Genomic DNA, 27,899 nt, shown 5'->3' with positions numbered 1-27,899 from the left:
CTCCCTCTCTCCCTCTTCCCCTCTCTCTCTCTCTCCCCCTCTCTCCCTCTCTCCCTCTCTCCCTCTTCCCCTCTCTCCCTCTCTCCCTCTCTATGCATGAAAGCAAGAGTACATAAACCTGATGAAAGCAAGAGTGCATGAAAGCAAGAGTGCATAAACATTTTATGGACTCTTGATGAAAGTAACATTAGTTGGAGTTTCACGCCAAATTTGACGTGAAATTGCGCGTCACATCACGTCAGAAATAATAACGACGCAGGTTTTTCAGTTTCGGTTACATTTTTACTGGCACTATTGTACTCCTACTAATAGCATTGCCATTGGTTGGTCTATGGCACATGGAATAGGCTCGTAAGAAGTGGGAACGTCGCAGGCTGTTGATTGAAAGTCATGCTGGCATCTTGTTTGAGGCGCAGCGTCTCCTGTGCGCTTGCCCCTCGAGTCCAGTCGTCTAACCCAGTATTCGTTAGATTTGCTGGTCACAACAAATGGTCGAAGATAGCCAAATCAAAGGCAGTTGCTGATAAGAAGCATGGGATCGTAGTTACTCAAATAATCTTTGCTGTCGAGAGCGCCGTCAAAGGTGAGAGTAATAGAACATGAATTACATGATCATTATTGTTACAAAGTCGTTACAAAGTCATGCATCACGAGGCATGCTAGGCAATACATGATAGTATACTTCGAGTAGGGTACCATGTGTGATTTAAAAAAAGTTCACTTATACTTTGATGGTACTGATATAAAGAGTCCATTACCAAGAGTATGCAATTATGCTCTTTCTCACACCTCACATCAGCCATATATAGTACGGGATAGTCTGCGGACAGCCGCATTGCAGGAAGTGCGGCGCGCCGCTGCCTTTTGTGGGTTAGCGAGGTGAAATTTTAACGAACTCCGTCTCAAAACCGGCAAATGACTGTCATGTACATGGCGTTTTCTACAATGACTTCAAATGTTAACGAATTTTTTAAATTCGTTAACAGTACGTTCGGTTACAAAATTGGCTTTCCCTGACTGTGTGGATTGCGTCGGTGCTGACACCTTTTCCTTCGAAACACTACTGGTCTTACAGTATACTAGTAATCAGAGCATTGGGGAAGACCAAACCCACACTTTCCTTCTGGTTGGAAACTAATTTTCGGACTGAACCAAAGTTTGTGCACTCAGAATGTACGAACCGTGCGGCGATTGGAGCGAATCAAGCAAACCATGTGTGGTGGGCTCGGGAGAGATAGTGGTGCTTGAGTGTATGATGTGCAGGGCATGATGCATACAAGTTACATCAAGAATAATATAAGCTCCCAAGAGTGTGCAACTCCTGATGCCATTTCTGTGGGGGTTTGCCAACGCCGAAAACTCACATCGCGTAGTGTTCCCTTTGAACGTGTCCAAGCCGTTTTCAGCGAGCAGCGGAATAATAGGGAGGTTTCGCTCTACGGAATTACGTATGAAAATAACGTATGAACTGCACGGAATTTTTATACGTAAAAATCAGAGCTGTTGGGTTTCGCTCTACGTGATTTCTCCACGACTGCTAAACATGCGTTGTTGCTTTGGAGACGCGTTGGCTGCATGCGCCCACCGTATGCACCATGAACCGAAACCGCGTTTTTCATTATATTTTGCACGTGGTGTACGGTGTGTGTACCTTGTGTTTCGCGCGGCTTGAATATTGCCATGGATAAATGCGGAAAATGCGAAAATTATTTCAAAAAGTCCTACGGAGGACCCAACGTAGGAAAGAGCTTTCCTACGGAAATCCGTAGAGAGATTTACGTATGTTAGTTGCCCTCGCTCCCCGGCGCGTACGACATACGGATTTTCATACGTAATTACGTAGAGCGAAACCTCCCTAATGAAAAGAGCACCTCCTGACAGAAACTCCTGCGTGTATGCAAGTCCCCATGGATGATCATGGCAGGTATTCGTATTGCGCGCACTCCATCCTTCGTTGTACATAGTACGAAACGTACCTGGGACACGTAATGTGAGTTTTCGCCGTCGGAAACCCCATGTGCACACTCTTTGGAGCTTATACTTCGAAGTATACTCTTAGTTGCATAATGAAGGCAGCGTGCCGTGCACTGACACGTGATCGCAGTTGCATTCTCTGCCCCTTATGCATAGTGGGCTCTCGGTACTATTCGGTGTAAGAATGTTTGGGCACTACTAAAGCTACACACGAGGTACTAGTATGTGCTCTTGCTTTTACCCGCCCGGCATGACGAGCCACACTCAACGTGCAGCACTGTCGGTCGCCGAAGACCTGGGGGGGTCAGCCTCGTAGCCCAGCCTGTTCATATTTTCATGCATTACAGACTTACAGTACATGCACAGCTGAGTCACCGCGTATACATTGGTATGCTGTGCTGGGTGAAATTCTAGCCTGGTCGTTCTTCGGCGCTACCCAACAGTACTGTAGTGTACAGCTGCTAGTGTAACTCGTATACTCTCAGCACTCAAAGCACATACTTGTTGTTACGTAAGTAGTTATCATTCGTTCATTGTCTCACAAGGAGAAGAAGAAGAAGACAAGGCAGTGCGAGTATGCGCACTGCTATCCATGCATTCCTACGGTGTACTATTTATGTGATACAAATTACCTGTCACAAAGTAGCCATGCTACACTAGCCCTGCTAGTGCTGCATGCTGCCGATTGTGCTGCATGCTTGCAGTGACTTGTACACCAAGTATGCACTCTCAACTGCAATGCCGCGCAATGAAATCAAGTTCGTTAGTGCCCTGCTGTATCAGCAGTGCACAGCTCAGTGGTCACAGGTGTGGCTGGGGCTGCACAGCGCCCGCCGGCATCATGCCATTGACACGTGCGATCGGATTTCACTGAACTGCACTGAGGTATGCATGTACAGTACTGACCAAAGAAATCCAACCTCATGAATAGAATAGCGTTGCCGGGCGCTACGCAGCCCTAGCACTACACATACTGGCTTGTGTACTCGAACGCGGCGCTACTTTATTCATGAGGTTGGATTTCTCTGGCCAGCGCTGTAGATAGATAACCCAGGAAATCACAATGTACTGTACACCATGCGTGTATACATTGTGTGGTCTGACCCGGACGCTCGCACGGCACGAGCTTCTGGCTGATTCCCGCTGGCGTGCTTTGTGCGCTTTCAGTACCATCCAGGTACACCTGTTTGATCACACATCGCATTCTTGGGGCCAGCGGAATGACTGAAGCATGTCCGCAATGAACATTGTGCAGCGCAATCTCGGCCTTTTAGGTGCCAGTAAACCTACTGTTAAGTCCGTTAATAAGTACCTGCCCGAAATAAATACGCCCTTCATCCTTTTGACTTTGTCTGTTGAAGCCTGATAAACATACTGCCCGAAAGAAGTACTGGTACGGTTTTCACATGGAGCACGTAGCATATACATCTACATGAAGAATGACTTCTCCACTACACACGAGTCGGGTCCGAAAGTTAATTCGTGCTCGAAAGTCAGTACATGATGTACCTCCCCGAAAGTTAGTACGGGTATGACCACTATATACGAAAGTAAGTACATTGCACGGACTTATTTACGGTCTTTTACGGTATGTAGGGCTCTAGCACATGCCAGTTAGTAGTTACCATAATTATTGTGTAGCATGGCCATGCCCATTGCCTTTTGTTTATATATGTGCATGTAGAGCACGTTGTGTAAGTCATGACTCTATTGGTCTTATTTGAGTGACTGCTTCCTGAAATCTTCGAAAGCTTTCACGGGAACTGGATAAGGCGAACTTTCCATTAGTACGAATTAGGGCCAATCCTATGGTTGGCCAGGCATCATATCAAGTTAACGTTGTTCATTTACGACGAACTCCTGTAGGGCGAACTTTCGTGAAGACAAACTAATTTCAAGTGTGATTAGAACAAAATCAGCGCTTAGTATGAACTTTCAGTCCATTTGCTTGCGCTGGCTGTGGCTTTTTCCGATAGTCTAGGCCTCGGGTATGGGCGAACCGAATTGACAGCATGTTACAAGGCGGAGGACATGCTGTCATGAATTCATTACACATTGTACTTACCTGTTGCTGGCTTATGCTATGAATGCTCTACATGTGCCACAACATGCACCTTCACATACAAATAATCCATGTCAGGTATGCATATCAATTTTTGTCAGATCTGGGTAAGAAGAACTCCGAATAAGACAAACGAACTTGTTCGGTCCCTTGAAGTTCGTCCTAACGAGGTTTGACTGTACTTCGAAGTATGTTTCTGCAAAGCCTGTCTACCACATCCGTAGCGCTGGCCTTGCCTATCCTACACGTGAGAATGGTTTGGTATGCTTTCATTTTCATACGCACCTTCCACATGTGAATCATACGGAATTAAAAAGCATACAAGTGCGAGATACTCTCGATTCACAATTGATTGTCCCAGCATCATGGTTGACAACCTGTATAATGCAGACATTCGGTGCCAGTTCTGCCAACCGCCCCGTGTTTGTGCGTATTTTTTTACGGAAATGTGAAGCATGGTCTGCAGTACAGATCGAGCGTGAGAACTCGTGCAGAATGGAAACTTATGCAGCAGCATGGCATTTGAGAAATTTAAAACAGTGGTGGAATTATGTATAACATATATGCTGTAAGCTGCAGTACAACTAATCCGTTATCAATGTTTGTCGGCTAAACATAGGTGCATAGCACATGTTCAAGAGTATTCCAGGACAAGCTATAGTTCAGTTAACTTGAAAATACATATCAGCTGCATCTGTGGGCCTGAATATTCAGGCCACCTTATCGCATACGCAAATCTGTGAAAAATTCCGCAAAATGTCACTGGTCAGTATGCAAAGGACCAGACGTTGTTTGGTATCGGGGGCAGGACCCTTCTTTCTTTCCTTCTTTCTTTTTTTTCTTTTTGTCAAAGTTAGGAAGCAGGATAGAAGCGTCTTCAGTAATGTGATATTGGACTTTTTTGTTTCATGCCTATTTTGTGTAATTTGTTTCTGATGGTGATGTGCAGCCGGGGGGCCTGACCCTAGGCTAAACCTTTCGCTTGCGAAAGTGATGGAAAGTGGAGCTAAGATGAAAGTGGATAAATCTGTAATGGACAGAGCAATCAAGCGATGTGTGGAGGTAATTTCCCAATGTGTCTATCCTGCATACACGCACGCACACATGCACACACACACACACACACACACACACACACACACACACACACACACACACACACACACACACACACACACTACTACTACTACTACTACTATTGACAGCTGCCAGAAATTGGCCACGCCGCTCCCAAATGGGAGGTACTGTCAGAGAGGTTAGGGGGGGGGGGGGGGGGGAGGAAGGCAATGCTCCAAGTGGCGATCCAGATCTTGCCGCCTCCGGAACCGTCGGTTGTGGCAAACTTGGCAGTGAAACTTGAAATGCTGGCGTTCAGCCATAGTGGGGCGCTTTGGACAGGTTCCACAACGGTGACGCTTAAGACCCGCAGCCGATTTAAACAAACGCTGGCAGGTTGTGCAAGTTACACCCGGAACAACAAGAGGAGCAGGGGCCGGTGGCTGGTCGTCATCGCCTAGCTGACACTTATGCACCGCAAACACACACACACACACACTTGTACTTGTTGCTCACTGCCAAAACTGGTCACGTGGGTCTCCCCGGGAGAGGGGAGAGAGACTTAAAAGAAATCTTGGAAAGATGACTCAATTGGCTATTGAACCGCCCAATGGCCGACACCCCCTGAAATCCCCAAAACTCTGGGTGGACTTGAAAATGATCCCACTTATGGGCTCACCACACCTCAGTAAGTGGGTGAGGACAAGGTGCAGAAAAAGGATTGACGGCATCAGGGTATCCGTCCCGGGATCCAACTGCAGTTACCCCTGCCCCCAGTGAAGGTAATACTTGCTACTTAACTAGTGTGGGTGGCTAAATCAGAGTGGATCTGATACAAGCTTCACTAGCACCATGATTACACAAGAGTTAATCTAGCCAGAAGTAGTCCATGGTTAACAGGTATGTATACTTCAAATAGAAAGTATATGAACCCTGAAACCAACAAAGGTGGTAGGTACAACATTACACCTTCAAGCAGCCGAGCCCGTTGGCAATAGACCCAACACTATCCGGCATAAGTGGACCCACCAACCAAACTAGCTGGCACACACACACACACACACACACACACACGCACGCGCGACACACACACACCAATGGTGGATGGCAACAATGCTGCAACATGACAGCACATCTACACACACACACACACACACACACACACACACACACACACACACACACACACACACACACACACACACACACACACACACACACACACACACATACAATGTTGCTCTGTCTTCTTTTCTTTGCCCTATAGACGCCAGCGGTAGACTTACTAGTTGAAGGTCGCTCTCCGTTGGGATTTCAGCTTATTCTAGTTGTGCCATCTAGAGACCCGCCTGCCTCTTGTTACAAGCACTTAACAAGAAGCCTGAAAAACACATGGTACGGGATGATATGTCGTTTAATCAATAATTCAATATCCTATTGTTAGGCTGCGTTTACACAACGACCCACCGCCACTTTCCCGTTCTCGATCCGCAAAATATCTAGGGGCTCCCTTCTGCTTTCTTGCGTTTACACAGGACATGAATAATCCATGAAAGTAAGATGTGAGCCATGTTGTTGACCGATCACCTCACGCATCACGCATTCCCAGTAATATGTACTGTTCGTGACACCGTCACACAGGATAGCAGTATTTGCAACGCACGTTTGCACACCGCATTACCGTCTTTGCCTGAGTATACTACCGATGCTAACGGCCACCCCACCCTGTCCCCATTTTTACCCCCAGATCTGGACCATGCTATTTACATACACTCGTACATTTGGAACAATACTTTCATGTGCAGAGTGTGGCATGTGCTCTGGATCTTGAGCCTGAAATAGTGCATCCAAAGTGCGGGGCACTACTAGTATCAAGTGTTTGATCAGACAGTCCCTGCGACTCCCTGGGCCCCCCTCAGATCTGTACGGTATTATGACGCAAAGATCCGATTACGCTCTACCAAGACCCTATGCAGAGCTGGATCAGGCGTTGCGCACTCTGGAGGTTATGTACTCTTGCTAGTATTGTAAGACCAACTTGCATTAGTGAGTTTCTGCTACATGGTAAACCGTACCATAGTACGTATGGAAACCTCGTCGCGGTTCAAGATCAAGTTTCACACGGATTTTTTTCACACCGTTTTCCGTGCGAAGCACCCTTCACACGAACTGGTCTCCTTGTGAAAACTGAGCGCACAGAGTGCATGTGGCGGAAAGTTCGAGCATGCTACGCACAGCAGAAGCGGCGCAACTTGTAGAAAAATCCGTGTCAAACGTCACTACAGTTGACACGGAGTTTGGTACGTAGTTCCGTGTAGCAGAAACTCACTATTAACGAACATTAGCATTTAGCGATTCAACAAATTAAATTATTTAAATATTCGTTAATTTTTGAAGCTGTTATTTGCAAACATAATTTACATGTATAATATATGCATGCACATAAATGTAGTATGTACAGTCACTTGCTGGTTTTGACAGCCAGAAGTCGTCAACATTTTTGCATCGCTGACCAACGCAAATCCGGAGATCGTTTTTGAATGGCGTCAAAAGAATTGTGTGGTTTTTCAGTGTGCTCCGTCCAATGCGGTGGGATTGTGTTGCTCCTTTTGACTGCGTTTGCTGTATCCTAGTGTTATGTTACGATATGAAGTGTTTGGCGTGACACCAAAGTCACCTTTTGCAAATGTTGCCGCTGGCACTATCATCGGTATTATAGTCGTCGTAATTGCTCCTGTTGCTGTTGTTTCTCTTTGTTTGTGTTTAAATGAAGCGTTGAGATTACCCAGGGATCGGCACTCTACGCATTCAACAAGAAAAGTAAGTGGTGTGTAGGAACATTTCTGATTTGTTGAGTGAGGTCTGTAGACTTGTGCACCGTGCTGCTTCTGCTTTTGTTACATACATACTTCATATGCATAGCTGGGTACACGTACTGTCATTCAAGTGCCAATCTCTCTGTCTCCCGCATGCGAATATTGCCTTTAACAGTACATGTATGTGATTGTCACGTGACATGCTGCAACCATGGCAGTACCAGCGTGGTGTTATGCACATGAACACGTTTTTGACCGTTTTCCAGCTGTCCAATAAGGCAGGTGTGTGCTGCATACGCTTCAAGCATTACTCCATTTGAAAACCCAGAGTGTGCAGCTGTAAACTTTTTCTGTATTAGTCGGTCAAGGCGAAATTCCTGGATTGCATCATGCTTGATGCAGATAAGCGGCGTGAAGTGACATAGTGCTTACAACTGAGCTGCAGTTGTGCAAAAAGAGACCTGCTTGAATCCTGCTTGTACGTACTACATCACTAAATTGATGTGGTCCCGGCATTTCTCCGCGGCAGACGCCCAATGCAGACAGCAACCCCTCCGGGCTGTACACTCTGGGTTTCATGTACTCTTGATGAAACTGAACCATGTTGCTACTTGAGTACGTATCCACCTAGGATATTTACGTCTCCCCCCCCCCCCCCCCCTCAGAAAATTCAGTGTGTTGCCAAGATATGCACAGTCATACCGGTACAGCACATTGGCTGGGATGGTGTGTATGGGGGGGGGGGGGGGCATTGCACAGCTGCTGCAGGGCAGCGTTCAGGGCTGGCTGCTCCTGTGTGCTGAAGGTGTGCCATGCCAGTGTGATCAGGCATTCACTGCTTATACAGAAAAAATCAAAGTGAGTTCATACGTTTTCCATAGTAAAGTTCACTCATTCGTGTTACCACCGGCTATACAATGGTGTTTGGAAAACGCATCCGGCTAATAAATCCGCAATAGCTATTAGGAATATGAATATACTTTCAAAATTGGACAGATGCATGTAGAAATCAACGCACGAAACACCTTAGCAGTGCCAATGTTATCTCCGTCTCATTTGATCATCACCCATATGTACATCTAAATAATATAATTATTTTCTTTCAATGAGAGCTGCTTGTCAATCAGTGTAGTAGAGTATTGCACGTATTGAAAGGCGAAACCACTACTACAGCGGAGATTGGATATAACGACACTCCTTCGGGAGAGAACAAAATGTCACTATATTCGATCTGTCACTAAACCCGATCTTCACAAAGGACTTACTAAACAACTTGGGCAACAGAATTGTGTCGCTAAACTCAATCTGTCGTTATGTTCAAGGTCGTTATATCCGCTCTCCACTGTACTTGTTCTGTTACCTACTTAGCAATGCTCCCGTTCCTCTCAAGTTGACGAAATGCCAACTCCTTCATGATTTCACTGGAACCTCCGCCAATAGCTAGCACATTCATGTCACGGAAGATACGCTCTGTTTTGCATCCACGAATGTATGACGCACCTCCAAGAACATGAACAGCACCATCAACAACATCACGTAGTGTTGCACTGCTGTGGTTTTTCAGCATACAAATGCTGGCAACGTCCGTATGTCCCTGTGACATCTGTTCAGCCACTAGCGTCATCCAGGCACGGCAAGAGGTAAGTGCAGTGCGCATGTCGACCAGGCGGTGTTGAATAACAGAACGGCTTAGCAATGGTTGACCAAACGTGTAGCGTTGTCGTGCCCATGATTCAGCTTCTTCCAGGCACTCCTCTCCCAGGCATATTGCAGTGACGGCAATAACGAACCGTTCCAAGTTGAAGTTGTGCATTATCAATGGAAACCCTTGACCTTCCTCGCCAACAAGATTACTGCGAGGAACTCGGCAATCAGTAAATGTTAAATGTGACGTATCAGAAGGCCACCATCCAGTAGTGGGCAAGCGTGTTCGTTGTAAGCCTGGCGTATCGCCGTCTACGACTATCAGTGACACACCATTCTTGCCCTCACCACCCGTTCTGACCGCAACCGTTAAGAAATCAGCTCGAGTACCACCCGTGATGAATGTCTTTTCGCCGTTGATGATGTAATGATCGCCGTCAACATGAGCTTTTGTACGCAGATTTGCGACATCTGAACCACCAGATGGCTCGGTTACCCCTAGACATGCACGCTTCTCACCTCGCAGCACAGGTGGAATAACACGCTCTCGGAGCGCCTCCAGCTGGCCATCTCCTCTATCTGATGCGGCAAGCAGCGGAGGCACAGCTATGGTGTGGATTAGCAGACTCTCAATCAGACCCAGAGATCCAGCACGGCACAGCTCTTCCAGCAGTGCAACTTGCCATCTAGCATCCGAATCACCAATGCCACCGTATTCGTCTGGCAAGCCGATACCGTACAGACCAATCTCAGCGGCTTTCGTCTGAAGTGAGACCGGGTATTCACCAGCCTCTTCCCAGGCGTTGGCATAGGGCGTGATTTCTTTTTCAGTGAAACGACGAACAGATTCGCGAAACATTTTCAGCTCGACCGGTTCTTCACGATCGAACCGAGTGGCTATGGTCCTCTGCCATTGACATTGTCTCGTCAGTTCTGGCACGCGTCGGCCACCCTGCAAAAGCCGTAGCATTGTGAGTGGTGGATCTCGATCCGTTCATAGATTTCTTCAAGTAACTCAGTAACCCACCGATGAAAGCTCGAGCCGGCCTAGCTGCTAGCTGTCTTTCGGATATCGGTCCAGTTATTTTCGTCGAGTTTATACACAGTAGACTACTAGTACTGTCAGTGAATGATGTTAGTTCAGCATCTGATCTGACGTGCAGATCTAGATTTATCACTCCCTTTAATAGCCTTAGTATTCATGGTATTGACTCACATAGATTTTTGCCATACCTAAGCAGTCAAATATTCCTGCATATTTGACTCCTTTAGGGCTATATTGACCGCTTATTTGACTCCTTTTTAGCGATTGAACACATGCTTTGGTTAGTCGTGATAAATCTAATATTGACCTCGTACTCAGTCAATATTAGATACGTACTAGTACGCCAGTAAAGCTCAATGCTTGACAAGTTGTTGAGAACTCTACCGTTCGTCTACAAAAATGTAGTAGATGTCATTGTTGTCAATGTTGACATCTGCAGTGTTACTTGGTACACATGTTCCTGGCTACAGTAACAATAGTCAATAGACTCAATACACTACAGAACAAAAAAACGAAAGAAGACTATAGCTGTTATGTGTTTACATGAGAGGTTTCAACCCGCCTTTTACACAAAATGAATGGCGCATTTACATGACGAATTGCGCTTGACCCGGGTGGAAATTTCGCCCCGTGCCCAAGGGGAGCAATCAACTCGGGGCGAGAAATCGTACTTCTGTGCGTATCTCAGAATTCTGTGCGTATCTCGCGCCAGGTTTGAACAGCACTGCATATGCAAATTTCGCGCGAAAGGTTTCGCGTGACCATACAGGACTCTAGAAGTGGATTTTTGGCGGCATATCAGTATTTGACCCGGGTCAACTGTCTTCATGTAAACACCCACCTACTAGTATTTTTTCCATCGTACAGACTTTCAACCCAGGTTGAAAATTCTCATGTAAACACAGCCTAAAAAGGCTGGCATATCAATTTTTCAATTCTGATCCTGTGTGGTGGTATCTTTTTTATTTAGCAGTTCTAGACGTCTCGCACGATCACATGATCTGGTCACAATGATTGTGCCTGTCATTTTGTCAGTGCAGGAAGACACATGCTGCAATCATCATCATACATGTACGCGAACTGTTCGTAGAAAAAAACTGGAGACTTTTTCATACCGCGATGAACTCCATTCGACCGCAGCAGACAAAATTCACAGATACAAGTACATGTACGCACTTGTAAAAGGAGGATTTCTGCATCCGAAGACCTCTTACACTGTACTACAAACTGTCGAACCGAGATCATGTTTGAGTGAAAATCAACAAGGACAAATTATAGCAGATATCTACTGTTCTAGTACTACAGTGCAATGGCGTGTAATGAGTCTAATGACTCATCATGGATCATGAATCCCATGGGCCCTGCTTGGTCAATGCACTCTAAATGAACACAGAGCACGGCACTTAGAAGAAGTCACTTCAAGTAACTGAGACTACAATACAATAGAATGATTTCAACCTCTCAGTGATACTGTAATGCCCATTGTAGCGAGTGAGAAAACACAAGCATGCGTCATCAACGAATGGATTTTCAAAACATGGGATTGGTATACTAAAAATTAGGTCCGACACACTGCCTATTTATGGGGTGTGTAGATACTAGATATGTTATCAATCTCAGTAGCCTTTCCAAAAATGCCTCAGTATGTACCAACGGTGACAGGAGTAAATAAATAAAGTTCAAGAACGTTCACGTAAAGAAGATTTAAAAAAGAATTAAAATATTGATCACAGTATGCTCTGAACTGCAAGAAAATGGAAATTTTATGAATATTTTTTAGGTAGTGTCCCTATCACAAGGGTATACATCTCCTTACTTTGCAATCTGGCCACTTCTCTCAAGTTGACGGAATGCCAACTCCTTCATGATTTCACTGGAACCTCCACCAATAGCTAGCACATTCATGTCGCGGAAGATACGCTCTGTTTTGCATCCACGAATGTATGACGCACCTCCAAGAACATGAACAGCACCATCAACAACATCACGTAGTGTTGCACTGCTGTGGTTTTTCAGCATACAAATGCTGGCAACGTCCGTATGTCCCTGAGACATCTGTTCAGCCACTAGCGTCATCCAGGCACGGCAAGAGGTAATTGCAGTGCGCATGTCGACCAGGCGGTGTTGAATAACAGAACGGCTTAGCAATGGTTGACCAAACGTGTAGCGTTGTCGTGCCCATGATTCAGCTTCTTCTAGGCACACTTCTCCTAGACACACTGCAGCAACTGCTAAGTTAAACCGTTCCATGTTGAAGTTGTGCATTATCAATGGAAACCCTTGACCTTCCTCGCCAACAAGGTTATTGCGAGGAACTCGGCAATCAGTGAATGTTAAATGTGACGTATCAGAAGGCCACCATCCCGTAGTGGGTAAGCGTGTTCGTTGTAAGCCTGGCGTATCGCCGTCTACGACTACCAGCGACACACCATTCTCGCCCTCGCCACCCGTTCTGACCGCAACCGTTAAGAAATCAGCTCGAGTACCACCCGTGATGAATGTCTTTTCGCCGTTGATGACGTAATGGTCGCCGTCAACATGAGCTTTTGTACGCAGGTTTGCCACATCTGAGCCGCCAGATGGCTCGGTCACTGCCAGACATGCCCGCTTTTCACCGGACATGATCGGTGGGATGATTCGTTTTCGTAGTACCTCCAGTTGCCCGTCTCCTCTGTCTGCTGCAGCTAGTAGTGGTGGCAGTGCAATGAAATGTACCAAGAGACTTTCCAGCAAGCCCAATGAACCAGCACGACACATCTCCTCCAGCACAACAGTGTGCCATCTGACATCTAAGCCACCGACACCCCCATATTGCTCTGGCATGCCAATGCCCAGTACTCCTATTTCTGCTGCTCTACGTTGCAGTAATTTCGGACAAGCTCCTGCTTCTTCCCATTCGTTCACATTTGGCATTACTTCGTTGTCCACAAACTTACGGAGAGATTGTCGAAATATTTTGAGTTCTGCAGGTTCATCGCTCACATTAAAACTCGTTGCGACTGTCCTTTGCCACGTTCTCGATGTGTTTGCAAGTGCTCGACCAACCATTCGGAGTCGAAGCATAGTTGTTCCCTGAACCTGTAGTGTTTCTACTTATTTCTTTTCTCCTCACCTTCACTATCACCAAGAGTCCATGCTATCACTCTTGCTATCACCACATGTACTCTATGAATACTCCGTTGACAAGCAACAAACAAGCTAATAGCCTATAGTAGTCGTTTTCTGCATGTATAACTCGTAATGTCAACATCCAACAATCTCAACGTCGATTGCCGCAAGTTCTGATTCTGAAGTTCAGCGAGACATCCACAACGAAGTTCGTTGGAGGTTGGTTGGATTGCATGAAGCTTGAAAAAATGCCAAGATGCACCTACATGTACATGTTATACATGTACATGTACAGTCATTTGCTTGGCGAAAGTCGTCGTCATCTTCTTTCTTTTCACGATCAATGAAAATGCTCGTTTTTATTATTATATTTTCGGTCTTGGGATACGTCATATATTATCATACGATTACGACATCATCCTAGCTGGAGCTACACTACATACACTGCAGCATATATTATTATACTGTAAATAATACAAAATTTTGGCGCTGCAAAATTTCGGCACTTCACGATTTTTGACATTTCGGCGGCGATTTATTTTCGGCGTGGGGTAGACATGGTAGAGGGCATGGTATAGTGCGACAGATGCTGTGAAAAATTTCATCGGCGTTTTAATTAATTATTTAGGCGTTTTGGGTCGGTGCCGAATATAGCCGAAATTAAATAGCTGCCGAAAATTTGTATATTTACAGTATGCGCATGCAGGCCCGTGGTTCGTTCAGCTCACTGAATAGGGCTTGAAAGTGATGACGTCAAAAACGGCCAGGGAGTAGTAAGTTGACATCAGATTTCTATTTTGGATCCACTGAGGTGTGACTTTGCAATTGCCTCAGTATGTGGGTGCATAGCAACCCACTCATGTCGTATGCAGGGGTGACTTTTACTTCGCCACCAGTTGTAACCCCGCCCCCAGTAGCCAAATCAGTCAGTTTCACTGGCTACATCACCTTGCTGTGAGTAAGACGGCTTGAAATGTGCTTGGATCCATACAAAAACTGGATCCAAGTGGATCCAGTTTTTGAATTTTTGAAATTGTTGCTATGTTGTGACGTAGCACTTTCAAGCCCTATGAAGCTCACTCAGCTCAGTCTCGTGAGCTCAGTGAGTGGTGCGTCCCATGGGGTGAAACGATTACACTTTTTGACTACCAAAATAACCTATTACTGTAAGACATAATATATATATAACGAGGAAGCAAATCTAACGTTTTAGCTGATGGCATTTCTTCGTTATAATAAGATCCGGTCAGGCCGTACTGCTTCATATATGTTGTGTGTGGATATGCCGGAATACTGCAAGATCGTTAACATAATTATCTTCTCGTTAACCTATGAATTTTGGACAATCGTTAAATTTGCGACTCGTTATAATACCATGTCTTACAGCACCTTTATTGATCCGTTATCGGTTATTTTTCGATTATTTCTTCCACAGATAAAAGCAGTATTAGAAGCTGAAAAATGCGAAGATTCAGAATTTTAAAATTGATCCTGTGGAGAAGAGAATTTTTTCTCGCACATTGGTCGATCTACAATCATACGTGTATAATCATGTGTATGCATACCGGTAATCAAGTAATCGAAACTTTTCGAATAATCGATTCGCTAACTTGCAACGATTTCTATTTCGAGTATTCAGTATACAGTCAACTCTGCGTGTAACGGCACTCGGCGGGGCATCAGAAAAGCGTTGTTATTCGCGAAGTGTCCTTATACCCGAAGTCTCATTATGCATACAGGTAGATAGGACTTTGCTCTGGGCATGGAAATTCTGTCGTTATTCGCGAATTGTCATTATATCCGCAGTCGTTATTATTTTGACTGTAATCGTTTCACCCCTAGTAGTGACACATGCGTTCACAGTGCGTGAAACTCAGCATTGCAAAATATACTGAGCGGTCCATTGGTTAGTGACATGCACACCACTGTTTATGTGCATTATACCATTGCACATTGTACTTCCGTTTTTTGTACGGGCAAAATTATTGTCATAAATAAACCATTATAATTATGTCATGAAAATACAAAAGATGACCAAAATGATAAAGTAATAGTACATTGTACTTGTACTTCCGTAGAAGTTACGGTAGAACAAAGTATGATTCGCACAGCTCGTACCGAGACGCTTCTGACCAAGTGGTTATGGTCAGAAAGTCACCATTAAAACCTTGACTAATGACCAATGATTCGTCGTGTGAAACTTAGAGTTACATCAGAATCGTGGCAACCTCTCATCTCCTGTGCTTGCTCTACTATTCTATGAGGAATTGTTTGGTGTGTGTGTGTGTGGGGGGGGGGGGGGGTGTAGGTGTGTGTGTGTGTGTGTGTGTGTGTGTGTGCGCGCGCGCGCGCCCGTTCGTGTGTATGCGTGCGGGCGTGCCCACCTACTGCGGTATGGTGAGCCCGTAAGTGGGGTCCTATTTTCAAGTCCACCCATAGGTTGGAGATGTAGGGGTTGCCAGCCGCCAGGCGGTTCGATAGCCAATTGAGTCCTCTTTCGAAGATTTTTTCTAAATCCCGCTCCCCTCTACCAAAGGGGAGACCCACATGAACACTGGAAGTGTGTACGTACTCTATTCTGGTATTGCTTTCCTATTGCTCTACAGTGATCGATAGCTAAGTGTGCCGTACGTCCTGTGCATTGCTTTCCTGTGTTTCCTACAGGTTTGGTCGTGGTACCAAAGGTTGATGGTTTGCCCGATGTAAGTCACTTTTAGTCAGTGTTTGGGTTCTCTGTTGCCTGGAATATTTTTCTATCTGATTTTGTAATGTGTATGGCTGTTATCAGGAGCACATGGAAGCCGGAGTGTGCAGCTCCAGTAGACTGTCAAGGAAAAGGCTAGACAGTGTCACGAATCTCATTTCGATGTACTCGTGGCACGCACTATTGTCACCGTAATGCCTGTGCTCTCTCTCTCTCTCTCTCTCTCTCTCTCTCTCTCTCTCTCTCTCTCTCTCTCTCTCTCTCTCTCTCCATCTCTCTTTCGCAGCTCGATGATATGGCAATTGAATGCGGTGCAGAGGATTGGAGAGAAAGAACTGATCTTGAAGGCAATCCAGTGATTGAGGTGAGCCATGACACTTTGGATCACAATTTGCTGTTCAATCCCCCCCCCCCCCCACACACACACACACATACACATGCACATATCTACTTTATGTATTGCTTCGATGTGTTTGAAATTATACTGGCTTGATATTTTGACGGCTAAGGTCATCACTCCTGTCTAGCTGTACCTGATAGTCTAGCAAGTCTACTTTTTCCTACAATAGTGCTCATACAATGCATGTTGGGTACTACTGCATGTGTCCAGAGTCCAACTCGGGCATGGAACTGTGCATAGGTGGAGCCTTGTTGGTTTCCATTATCCTGCCTGTACTGGGTACGGTGCATTTTGTGCAAATGCGGGTAAAACATGCACTTGGGTTGTATCAGATGTACATATACACACGTTTTCCTCCACAGGAGCACATGCTAAAGTGCACTGTTGCTTTCAACTCAAGCCTACTTCACCCACAGAAGATACTGTTTTTGGAGATCCTTCGAAAGCCATAGCCTCGGGTGAAACATAATGTTCTTGCCTGGTTGCATATAAAGTTTCGCTTTTGCTGCACAACGTGTGTGTGTGTGTGGTCATGCCAGGCAGGAGTGCGTCGTCTTGTTCTGACATCTCATGGTTGTGTTTTGCCCTCTCTACCTGCTTGTTTTTTTTTTTTATCCCTCAGCTGATTTGCGGGGACAAAGAAGCACATCCAGTGAAGCTGGCACTGGATGAAATGAAGGTGGAGTACAATGGGGTGGAAGCAGCCTACCTACCTAAGAATGAGCCTGTTGAAATTGCCGAGAAGGATGAAGAGCAAGTGGAAGAGCTCTTTGAAGCGCTAGATAGCCATCCAAACATCCGTTCCTACTTCACCACCGTTGCTGGCCACAGCTAAGGAGGGCAACAACATGAGTGATGTGACGCACTAGTCACACAGTGACCGATTGCCATGTATCCTAGTGCGCGAAAGGCATAGACTATGTGTGCGTTGCTATTGGAAGCTATCGTGTTGTCGGCGTCCGGAGTGATACGCGCTGTTAGTTGGTATTGCTTGGTCCAGCTGTGGTGCAACTTGCCAGCAACATACACTGGCCCTATTTATGATAAAGAACATACACTGTATTTGAATGTTGCGGCAGTGACGTTGTGTCAGCACGAGTCTTCATTGCAACACCAATCCGTGCCCCGCTGTCAACTTAGTTTTGCTCTACTCGCAATCCCGCTCTTCAACTTATGATGCACTCCAGCCACCAGCAGTGAGACAGCCCACGGAGACAATGCCCACTCTCTCTCTCTCTCTCTCTCTCTCTCTCTCTCTCTCTCTCTCTCTCTCTCTCTCTCTCTCTCTCTCTCTCTCTCGCTCGCTCCCTCTGATGAGTGATGGTCTTGCCTGGTTGATAGTGCTCTGGTCATGGAGAATGCAGCAATGTTTTCCCTATCATATTTGTCAAATTTAGTTACTTTTGTAGATCCCTGGATGGTTTTTGACCAAAGAGTACCTCTTTGAGTAGTTTAAAACACAGCGGCGGACTTGTGTTTCTGATGGTGATGCTCTTGCATTGTCACAGTTGAGTGCAAGACTAAGAGTACTGCAGTTGGGTTCCGACTGTCTTCACCCCTTGGGGCAGGGATATATTGAGCTCTGAGTGAGGATTATGTTCGGACATGGGATCGAGCACATCAAATTCATGTCTTCTCATCACTTTTATCCAGAATGGGGACGCATTCTGGTGCAAAGCTGTGAAATGGATATGTGCACACTGTAAGAAAGAGCATTATGACTGTTTTAAAAGGTTCTGTGGGTTAGAAAAATAAGTGCTATCTACTTCACCTCAATCGAGCATTTCTACAAGTTGTAAGAGCCAATTGTTTGCACAGTTTGCGTTTGGATAACTTATTCCGCATTGTACTGTGCTGCTTGAAGACCATCAAGAGTACATGAATCCCAGAATGTGTGGCTTCGATGGATTGGTGTCAATTCCGGGATTACATCGTTTTAGTGATGTTGTGCGTACAAGCAGGATTCAAGCAGAACTCTTTCTGTAGTTGCTGCACAACTGTAGGTCAGTGGTACGTACTACGCCACCTCCCGCCGCTTATCTGCACCAACTATGATGTTATCTCGGAATTTCACCCTGACAGAGATGTAGACGCCTGTGTAGAACTAGTCATACCGGTAAGTATGACCGTAGCTGCACACTCTGGGTTTCAATGTGTGGACGTTGCTTGGTTGCCATATCAACACTGATGATAGTACCTCCTGTGGTCGTGCTTCAAAATACAGGTGTGTCGAGTGATCCAGGTGCTGCTACAATACTGCCATGCAACCGAGCAAGAGTAGGGAATGGATGAACAGGTCTACGCTATCATGCCCACATGGTTACAGTCCCTGTATTTCTCCGATCATGGCAGATTCTATCGTTGTGTAGCACCTATGCCACTCTCCTGCAGCTGTGAATACCCGCTGCACGCAGTGCAGTCTTGGCCATCTGCAACATGATTACATGCCTACTTGTTGCACAGCACACTACAAACGTATACTGTAACAGTAACACTAGCAAGATTTTAACACGGCCACCATGTTTAGTCAGACTCAGCAGCAAATCAACCACATTCACTCAGGCATGAACTTGAATACAAGCACACAAAAAACAGTGGCAAAACAATGCTGCCGGCATCATGTTCATTTGAGCTTTAGACCAATACAACTCCAAAAAAAACAGGGCGCAGCTCTATTTCTATAGGTAGAAACACGCGCTCTGCTAGGATCATACACAACCTTGCATGATGTATAATTCCTGCATGTAAGCATGGTATTCATCTACACAGTCATAATCTCATTGGTCGCACACAACGTACCGCAGCACATCAATCGTTTCACAGCACAGTGTATCGACAATGCAAGAGAGTTGGTAAACACTAAGACTAACAAATTTCATGGGCAGTAGCTGGACATGGCAAAGCAAAGTCATGGACTACATTTGAAGACAGTATATTTTTTACACGTGCTGAAAAACACACAGCATTCACACAGCTCACGTAAGGAGTAAAAGCAAATGAAGAGAAAAAATAATAAAAGAGCCGTGCTTGGAGTGGATGGTACAAAGTCTCGTTGCAACAATTCGTGAAGATCATCGTCTCCTTGAAGAGGATCCTCTCCTGTCATGTCGGTCGCGATCTCCGCCACGGTCGCCGCCACGGTCACCACCACGGTCACCACGATCACGGGGTGGGGTGCGTGCTCGCCGCCTTCGCTTTCCATACAGCCGTCGGCGGAGGTCTCTCGAGATGGGCTTCAAGTGCATGAAGTTGCAGAAGCCACCACGCGTGCACTCTCCCATCTCGTACTGCCGGCAACATGCTTCTCTGAAATCTGTCACAGGAGACAGCTCTGCCATGATTGGTCTCCCTTCGTACCAGCGATTATTCAGGCCCGTCACTGCTTTCTCCGCCGCCTCTTCATCCACAAACTGACAGTAGACATTCCCAACCAAATGATCACCAAGGTTATCGCACACATTCATCTCCTCTATCTCCCCATACTTCGTCTCTAATTCTGTGAAGACGTCCTCGAAGAAATTGTCAAAGTGCTCCTGGAGCTCATCTTCTGTCATATCTCCTTTAATGCCCTCCGGAAATTGGGTCGGATTAGCTGGATTCCGATACATTCCGACCAGGAGGATAGTCTGACTAAATGTTGGTTTGTTGTGAAGACGAGAGCATCTATCTCCATGGCGGCAGGCTCCAATTTTGTAATAAAATGAGCAGTTCACTTTGTCCTTCTCAGTTCCAAAGATGGAGGCAAGATATTCAGATCCCATCTTCCCAGTGGGTGGATACCTCTACAAATACACTGTACCAGAAGAAGAAGTGAGTCTGATGCAAGCTAAAAATAATGACAACAATTTTCAAAGCTGAAGCAATGTTCGAACGTAAGAAAAAAGAAAAAAAGCACTTTGCAAAAAAACACAAAAAACCATCACATCGTGCCCGTACCGTAACTACTTACTTGCATGCAAGCTTCTTGTTGTCAAGCACGTCGTCAAGCAGCCATTTTACGTACAAAGCAAAGATTGCAAGCAGGGAGTCGTAAAAGCCCGGGAGAGGACACGGCACACATTCCCAGAAAACATCTTTGCCTCGCGCTGCCGGGGAACGCTGCCAGGGAACGGTGTTGCGAGGCAAGGAAATTATTATTTTCGAAAATTGTGATGTCTTCTTGAAATACTAATTGGGACATTCTCCGATTTCTCTTAGAGCACGGAGACGATTGCTCCGTCGAGTCTTCTGATCTCTATTTTCATCCTCATCTTCCAGCTGCCTCACTCATTCTCTCTCAGTTTATCGAAGTTAATTTATTCTGAGGCGATGGAAATGCAAGACAAATCCCTAATTGTACTTCACTTTTATTTGAGTTGGGGTGAACGAAATGAGATTTGTGGAAAATGACGCCACTTCCCGTGTTAGCCGCTGGTCGTATCATACAGCCCATATTCCATTGCAGGTGATGGGCGAACGTTCGTGTTGAGATCCGCTGAGCTTCCTCGTACTCGTGGAGTTGAATTTGCGGCAGAAATTGCACTGAATTGCAGTCAAATGGTTGTGAATGAAACGAGATTTGTGGAAAATGACGCCACTTCCCGTGTTAACCACTGGTCGTATCATACAGCCCATATTCCATTGCAGGTGATGGGCGAAAGTTCTTGTGGAGATCCGCTGAGCTTCCTCGGCGTACTCGTGGATTTATGAATTTGTGTCAGAAATTGCAGTCGAGTGGACTTCTGTGCGTGTGTTGTGAGTAAATCGCGACGGCTCCCTTCCTTCAGCATCGTCAAAACGCAACATAGAGCATTATTACGCACTCGTTCCATGATTCATGATAATGCCTGGATTCTTTTAAAAACAGTCAATGTGTGTTCCCTATCTATCTACATTGTACATGGTTGCAGGTCGTTATTTATAAATCTTGATAATTTCAACACTTTTCTACTCGTATACTGAGTACGCGGTGACTTGAGCCGTTTAGGAAACGGAAGTCTTGGCGAGTGTACAAAAGGTAAACCTATCATTTGTACTTCATAACGGAATTGTGCACAAAAATGCACACACACGTTCGCGCGCACACACACACAAGCACACACACAAACACTGTACAAACACACACAAAAGTACAAGCACATGTGCACATACACACGCCTCCCCCCCCCCCCCCCCCCCACACACACACACTCAACTCCCCACCCCTGTACTGAGTCTGACAGACATACAATCATGTTTATCCTTCCTTCGCCACCAGTTTCGGATAATGGTGTCAACAACGAGTTGTAAAATATTGGTATTTTAGGACTCCCTGCCCTGAAGACAAGCACAGCGCCGTGGATCGAGCAGATCCGGCCGCGCCGGCCTAGCGTGCTTCACTTTCTGGCCGAGGCAAACATCGTCCGCGTGCGCGCATCCCGTGTCCTCTCCCGGGCTTTTACGACTCCCTGATTGCAAGCATACGACGTAACGACGTGTACGTGTACGTTCACCAGGAAGGCAGTAAAGTCATGTAGAGCTAGCTAAAGAGGTACAAGATGAATTTTTTTTTTTCACATGATAAAGCCTCTTGTACGGGCAAAAGCAACACAATGATGAGAAACCAGGGTATGATAGGAAGATAATATTAAAAATAGTACACAGGTGTGGAAAATATGGTACAAGATGAATGCACGTCTTTGTTTTGCTTTTACATAATAAATCACTGTTTGTCAAGGATTCTAAAAAAAGATGGGGCACATTCTCAGTGGGGAATGTACTAGTAAAATGATAATGGACATGTACGTACATGAAAAATTGATCATGTTTACGAGATAGAAACAACAAACTCAAATTTTCTATGCAGAGCTGGAAAAAAATTAAAAACGACAAACTACACGTAAACGTACACCATGCATGAAATGGCATGATCCACCATGCCAATTACAATGGAAATGCACAACAGTCAGATCATGCTACAGCTAGCTAGCTGTACAACTACAAGTACAAGTACAGTACAGTCATCTGTAATGTTATACACACGCGTACACGACGTACACGTACACGTGCTTTCGCACGTGTCTATTTTTAGATTGGTCACGCGCAGGCTAGCTGGGGCCGAGGCCGAGGGCGCCCGATTCGAATCTTGTCCATCGATCATGCAGAGCTTCTGAACTCTGCAGCAGGGAGTATGGCCTGCTCTGAAGCCTTGTAGAAGATTTGTACAGCACAAGAGGACACAGTTCTCGTACAACTAATTATTTGCTTCTTTCATTTACTGTACTTGTGGAGACAGGGCTGCTTGTTGTGATCACTGAAGTTATTGTTTTCGGCCCCGGACACGTAGAAGGTTGTTCAGTCTCTACGCGACAACCAATTTCGTCATTTTCCATCGCCTCATTTTGGCGACGTTGCTCACTGAGTAACTGCAGACATGCACAATGATCGTTGTGATTGTGTCCTCTGGTGACATATACCCTGGCTCTGGAGAGGGAGAGAAAGACAGTGTAGCTTAGCTGAGTGTTGGCGAGAACCCAAGCGTTGCTTTTTGCTCACTGTGGACCATGGAGGAAACCCAGCAGCTGGTGTCATACCCTGACGATATGAAAGATGCCATTTGTCAAGTTGTCCGGAAAGATCTAGAAAAACTCAATATCCCGTTCAACGTTCTAAATCGTATGGAAACAACTACTTCGAAAAAGAAGGCGATCAAGGTACGTGCGGCTTACAGCATTCTATGATCAGTTTGTGTATCATTTTTCACATTGCCATACGGTTCGTAGAATTATTATCTTCAGATTCCCGCACCAATCCGGAAAAAAAGGGATCCTCTTTGAAGCAAGAGTACTCTCGCTTTGATGTGTATGTGACTTTACTCAGCAGTCGTAGCTTATTGTGAAGCAAATCACTTCATGTTAAAAAGAGGAGCTGCTTTGCACACATCACATGACAGCGTGCTGGCAGTATCACACTGTACAGGTTTTGTCACACAACTCTGCACTAGCACATACAACAGGGATGATTTTACTGTCATGCTTTTACATAGCAGTTTTTGCTATGCAAAATCTCAATTGTGGTGTAAGCTACAAAAAGCATGGATAGCCTGTACATGTATGTATCGCAGTTTTCTGCGTGTCACTGTGATTTGAGTAGCAGTAGATCGATTTTGCGTAGCAAACTGCGATGCGATACAGGATAAATTCATCCCTGCAACAAGTAATGATGTAGTTCAGTTCAAGGTGTTACCAAGAGTACATAAACCAGAGTGTGCAACTCGGGATGGTTCCTGTGGGAGCGTAATTCGTGCAGTACATCATTTCTGACGGCATGGTAAGCCAGAGGTACGGTGAAAAGTTGCGTAACCAATCGCGGTGGTGCAGGTCACTGAGTTTGTCCTGATTTCGGTTTTTGAAACGGATAGCCTGGTGACTTTACTTGTCGGTGTATGTACGCAGCGTACACAGTCACACAAAACACCGAAATCCTGAAACAGGACGTCTAAAATCAAGCAAACTTGGCTGATTTCCGGGCTATGAAACATGACAAATTGAGCTGTACGCAAGTCGCGGCTTGGCTGACCTCATCAGGGTGACGTAGTGCACGAACTGCGCTGTTTCAGATCTGATATGCACAGTTGCACACTCTGGTGTATGTACTCTTGGTGTTACCAGTATGTGATTACTAGTAATGCATTTATTTATTTTTAAAACCCACTTGTAATGGGAATACCTTTGCAGCCTGATGCGTTGACATGTCTGCACATGTCTGCACATGACAGTATCTACCGGTATCCATGTGTTGCAACATGTCTGAGCATCAAGTCATGTGCTGCACGTGACGAAGTTGCATGATTGCAACTACAATGTAGTCTTGGCAGAAATGGGTACTAGGGACGGTACTAATACTCATAAAAAGGACACACTTCAGGCTCATTACGAACATCTTGAAAGTTTTTGTCTTCACAAGTATACTTTACATTCACCAATAAGACGCGAGAAACGAATATAGTCACATGGGCTAAGAAACCCACGGACACGGGATATAACAGAATGGTAGGGATGGTACATGTACCGTAAAGTCGCGGATAAAAGCCGGGCTTATAAGCACATAAGCCGCTTTCTGCATCAGGCTTTAATGCAAACGAGGCTTGTATGCAAACCATGCTTATATGCACCACTGATATTTTTTGCCAGGCTTGTATGCACGCTTCTACGCGCGACACGCGTAGATCTACCACTGACTACCGGTATGGCGGCAGTTTTACTATGCACCGTACATAGCGCATGCACTCTTGACTTACCCGATCCGCGCTTGCATAGAAGCCAGGCTTCTACGCGCGACAGGCTTTATGCATTTGGCCCGTTTGATTTTCAGGCTTCTATCCGCGATGTGCTTGTATGCAAACCCGGCTTTTATCCGCGACTTTTCGGTATGTATAGCGGTGTCATGCATTAAAAAAAAAGTAGTCCTGCACACCCTTACGTGATCCAGGGTGAGTGGTAAGAGGAGCGCGTCTACATTTGCGCTGAAACCGTGCCCCCGGAAAGTCAGTCGCTGTTCTGACCAGATGGACTTGTAACTTTGTGCTCGAACATTTCTGTCGTGAGCACTGCATGGCAGCTTGGTTTGATATTTGCGAAAGGAAGGAAATTGCTCAGTTATGGTGTGGTGGTTGATGAAACATCTGTACAGGGCCGAATGCTGCTGCTCACCCCGTAGTCACATAGGAAGGAAATAGAGTCTACAAAAGAAACGACAGGTCTCTCCATTCTCTTCACATACATGTGCTTCCTTGCTGCTTGATACGGTCGTGTGCAGTCACCCGGGACTTACATACTTCTTGTATCCCGTTTCCATCTCAAACTGTTCATAGACTGTAGTACATGTACAAGAAAATAAGAATGGCCTAGGCTAGGAAGCTGACCCCACCCCCCAGTTCTTCGGCGGCTGACACTACTGCATAAAGCTTTTCCTGTGTATCCTACTTGTGCTAGCAGGTGGAGAAGAGCAGGTCACCAGCTCCAACTCTCCAGGGTGGCTGTTGCTTTAGTGATCGATTGGATAATGTTTCACACAAGGAACTAGTCGAAATCGCTCCTAATTGCTGTGCACTTGTACCCAGGTACGTGGCTTGTATCAGTTTAAAAATTTTTTTGAACAGTTCTTTGTTGATCACTGAAGTGCCTTTGTCATTTGAGATGTGTGTCCTGTACTAGACCCTGCATTGCCGTATCATGTGCCTAGCTGTATACACACACACACACACACACACACACACACACACACACACACACACACACACACACACACACACACACACACACACACACACACACACACACGCATACCTCAGACCTCAGACCTGCCCATCGCGGAAGCGATGATAGCGAACAGCTCAGCTATGTTAGACATAGCAACTTGTGCTGGGATTACACCATTCACACACACACACACACACACACACACACACACACACACACACACACACACACACACACACACACACACACACACACACACACACACACACACACACACACACACACACACACACACACACACACACACACACACACACACACACACACACACACACACACACACACACACACACACACACACACACACACACACACACACACACACACACACACACACACACACACACACTGTGCTCTTCACGGTCTGAGGTCTGAGCTCTTCATGTGTCCTTCGAAGGTTTCTTATATGAAGTGTTTTCGTGACTTTTGGTACTTTGATTGTGTGTTGTGTGCCTTGTGTGTGTGTGAGGGGTGGTGGGGGGCTGGTGCTTCTTCTATTGTAGTCCATGTAAGTCCAGGTTACTCATTTAGAATATTGTGTATTTCATGTTGTCATGTTGTTGTTCAGGGTACTGGTCCACATGATTGCCTTTCTGGATAATCACCGTGAAGCCGAAGGTATCTTCAGAATATCGGGAACTAATCGTCGTCTGAAGTTGCTTCGGGTACGTCACGCCGGCTTGTCAATACTATGTGTCGGTGCTCGTGCTGGTGTTTTGTTGAATTGTGCCATTGCTATATTGTGTGTGTGTGTGTGTGTGCTGGGCAGCTAAGCTGAGAACTGCTTTGTGGTCTTGTGTTAGTTGTAAGTTGTCAGACATGCTGTGTGTTGTTTTGTCTTCTCATGTTAGTTGAAATTATCACCCTCGTAGAAAAGGAGCGTTTGCCCTGCTCCCATTCCCTACAATGTGTGCTCCTAGTGGATGTGTACTCACCCTGCTCTGCTGTTCCTTCCTGTGCGCTTGTTCAGAACTCCATCTGTCAACAGCGCATTGTTGAGGACCCCTCACATCCTGTCAACCCGCACGATGTAGCGTGCCTGTTGAAGCACTTCTTTCGCGATATTCCTGGTTTACTGCTGACCAGGGAATGCCTCAACGATATGATGACAGCAGCTGGCAGGTGCGTGTTTTTTCGCTGTTTCGTGTTGTCTTGGTCTGGTCTTGGTCCTGACAACAAATACAGTGTAGAACGCTTGCTTCTACTGTCTCTACAGTCCATTCACAAAAAGATTGGCTCTGGCGAGCTCCCGTACTTGGCGATTTTTCAAGATTTTATCGTACACAGTGCAGTGCTGCGAAATTTGAAATTTGAAAAAGGGTCCAAAAAGGGTACCTGAACTGGAGTTCGAACCGCACAATGCACTGTTGCAGGCAGTTTCAAATGGCCTGGATTTTGATGGTGGTTTTTCCCAATTCAGTGCTCTTGGGGCAAAACCTGGCCGAAATCCTATTCCTCCTACGGCTTGCTTTTTGGAGAAAAATACTTCAGAAACATAATTGGAAGAGGATTCCAAAGGGGATTGCAGAAAAAAATTCTAGAAAAACTCAATGTTTGACCCATTTATGGCCAAAAGCTAGAAGCCCCTCTTTTTCTGAATGGACTGTAGTGCCGCCCCTTTTGTTTTGGTAGGGTTACAAGTTACAAGTGCCGGCATGAAGTCTACAGTGACACCATGTATCACGCTTTCCACCTGCCGTCTAACTTTATATGCACACAGTGCTGTAGGGTGTGTGTCTGTGTGTGCTGGTATCAGGGATACCTGTACTTGTTGCGATGCTGGTGACAGTTGCCAATGTGTTATGACGGACA

General features: G+C 45.7%; 5 protein-coding genes across 5 annotated transcripts in view; 2 read left to right on the top strand and 3 right to left on the bottom strand.

Moving 5' to 3' along the window:
* Positions 1 to 293: 293 nt before the first annotated feature.
* LOC135814863 (translational activator of cytochrome c oxidase 1-like) lies at positions 294 to 18,274 on the top strand. The gene is made up of 7 exons (XM_065328058.1): positions 294 to 583; positions 4,986 to 5,098; positions 6,360 to 6,487; positions 7,866 to 7,912; positions 16,370 to 16,407; positions 16,696 to 16,773; positions 17,432 to 18,274. The coding sequence occupies exons 1-7, from the start codon at positions 391 to 393 to the stop codon at positions 17,642 to 17,644; spliced, it is 810 nt and encodes a 269-aa protein (XP_065184130.1). The 5' UTR covers positions 294 to 390; the 3' UTR covers positions 17,645 to 18,274.
* Positions 8,704 to 10,677, bottom strand: LOC135814861 (uncharacterized). The gene has a single exon (XM_065328055.1). It carries the CDS (start codon positions 10,520 to 10,522, stop codon positions 9,269 to 9,271), a length of 1,254 nt encoding a protein of 417 aa, XP_065184127.1. The 5' UTR covers positions 10,523 to 10,677; the 3' UTR covers positions 8,704 to 9,268.
* On the bottom strand, positions 11,761 to 13,987 carry LOC135814862 (uncharacterized). Its single transcript, XM_065328056.1, has one exon. The coding sequence runs from the start codon at positions 13,658 to 13,660 to the stop codon at positions 12,410 to 12,412; it is 1,251 nt and encodes a 416-aa protein (XP_065184128.1). The 5' UTR covers positions 13,661 to 13,987; the 3' UTR covers positions 11,761 to 12,409.
* A 1,124-nt stretch (positions 18,275 to 19,398) lies between the features above and the next one.
* Positions 19,399 to 20,694, bottom strand: LOC135814860 (splicing factor U2AF 35 kDa subunit-like protein). Its single transcript, XM_065328054.1, has one exon. The coding sequence runs from the start codon at positions 20,568 to 20,570 to the stop codon at positions 19,881 to 19,883; it is 690 nt and encodes a 229-aa protein (XP_065184126.1). The 5' UTR covers positions 20,571 to 20,694; the 3' UTR covers positions 19,399 to 19,880.
* A 2,298-nt stretch (positions 20,695 to 22,992) lies between these two features.
* LOC135814859 (uncharacterized) overlaps positions 22,993 to 27,899 on the top strand; it is a 16,210-nt gene continuing 11,303 nt past the window's right edge. The window contains exons 1-4 of the mRNA XM_065328053.1: positions 22,993 to 23,480; positions 25,764 to 25,888; positions 26,656 to 26,752; positions 27,058 to 27,209. Coding sequence (XP_065184125.1) covers positions 23,331 to 23,480; positions 25,764 to 25,888; positions 26,656 to 26,752; positions 27,058 to 27,209 — 524 coding nt within the window. The 5' untranslated portion in view covers positions 22,993 to 23,330. The remainder of the gene's footprint in view (positions 23,481 to 25,763; positions 25,889 to 26,655; positions 26,753 to 27,057; positions 27,210 to 27,899) is intronic.

This window comes from Sycon ciliatum, chromosome 4 (assembly GCF_964019385.1).
Source record: "Sycon ciliatum chromosome 4, ocSycCili1.1, whole genome shotgun sequence".
Classification (NCBI taxonomy): Eukaryota; Metazoa; Porifera; class Calcarea; order Leucosolenida; family Sycettidae; genus Sycon; species Sycon ciliatum.
The sequence above is the reverse complement of the archived record's forward strand: the minus strand, read 5'-3'. Positions and strand labels throughout refer to the sequence as shown.

Bases quoted from the DNA above. Each gene is read 5' to 3' on its own strand.
- LOC135814861 (XM_065328055.1), bottom strand. From the start codon at position 10,522: ATGCTACGGCTTTTGCAGGGTGGCCGACGCGTGCCAGAACTGACGAGA.
- LOC135814862 (XM_065328056.1), bottom strand. From the start codon at position 13,660: ATGCTTCGACTCCGAATGGTTGGTCGAGCACTTGCAAACACATCGAGA.
- LOC135814863 (XM_065328058.1), top strand. From the start codon at position 391: ATGCTGGCATCTTGTTTGAGGCGCAGCGTCTCCTGTGCGCTTGCCCCT. The intron at 584-4,985 runs GTGAGAGTAATA...GGTGATGTGCAG, and splicing joins TGTCGAGAGCGCCGTCAAAG to CCGGGGGGCCTGACCCTAGG. The intron at 7,913-16,369 runs GTAAGTGGTGTG...TGTTTCCTACAG, and splicing joins CTACGCATTCAACAAGAAAA to GTTTGGTCGTGGTACCAAAG.
- LOC135814860 (XM_065328054.1), bottom strand. From the start codon at position 20,570: ATGGGATCTGAATATCTTGCCTCCATCTTTGGAACTGAGAAGGACAAA.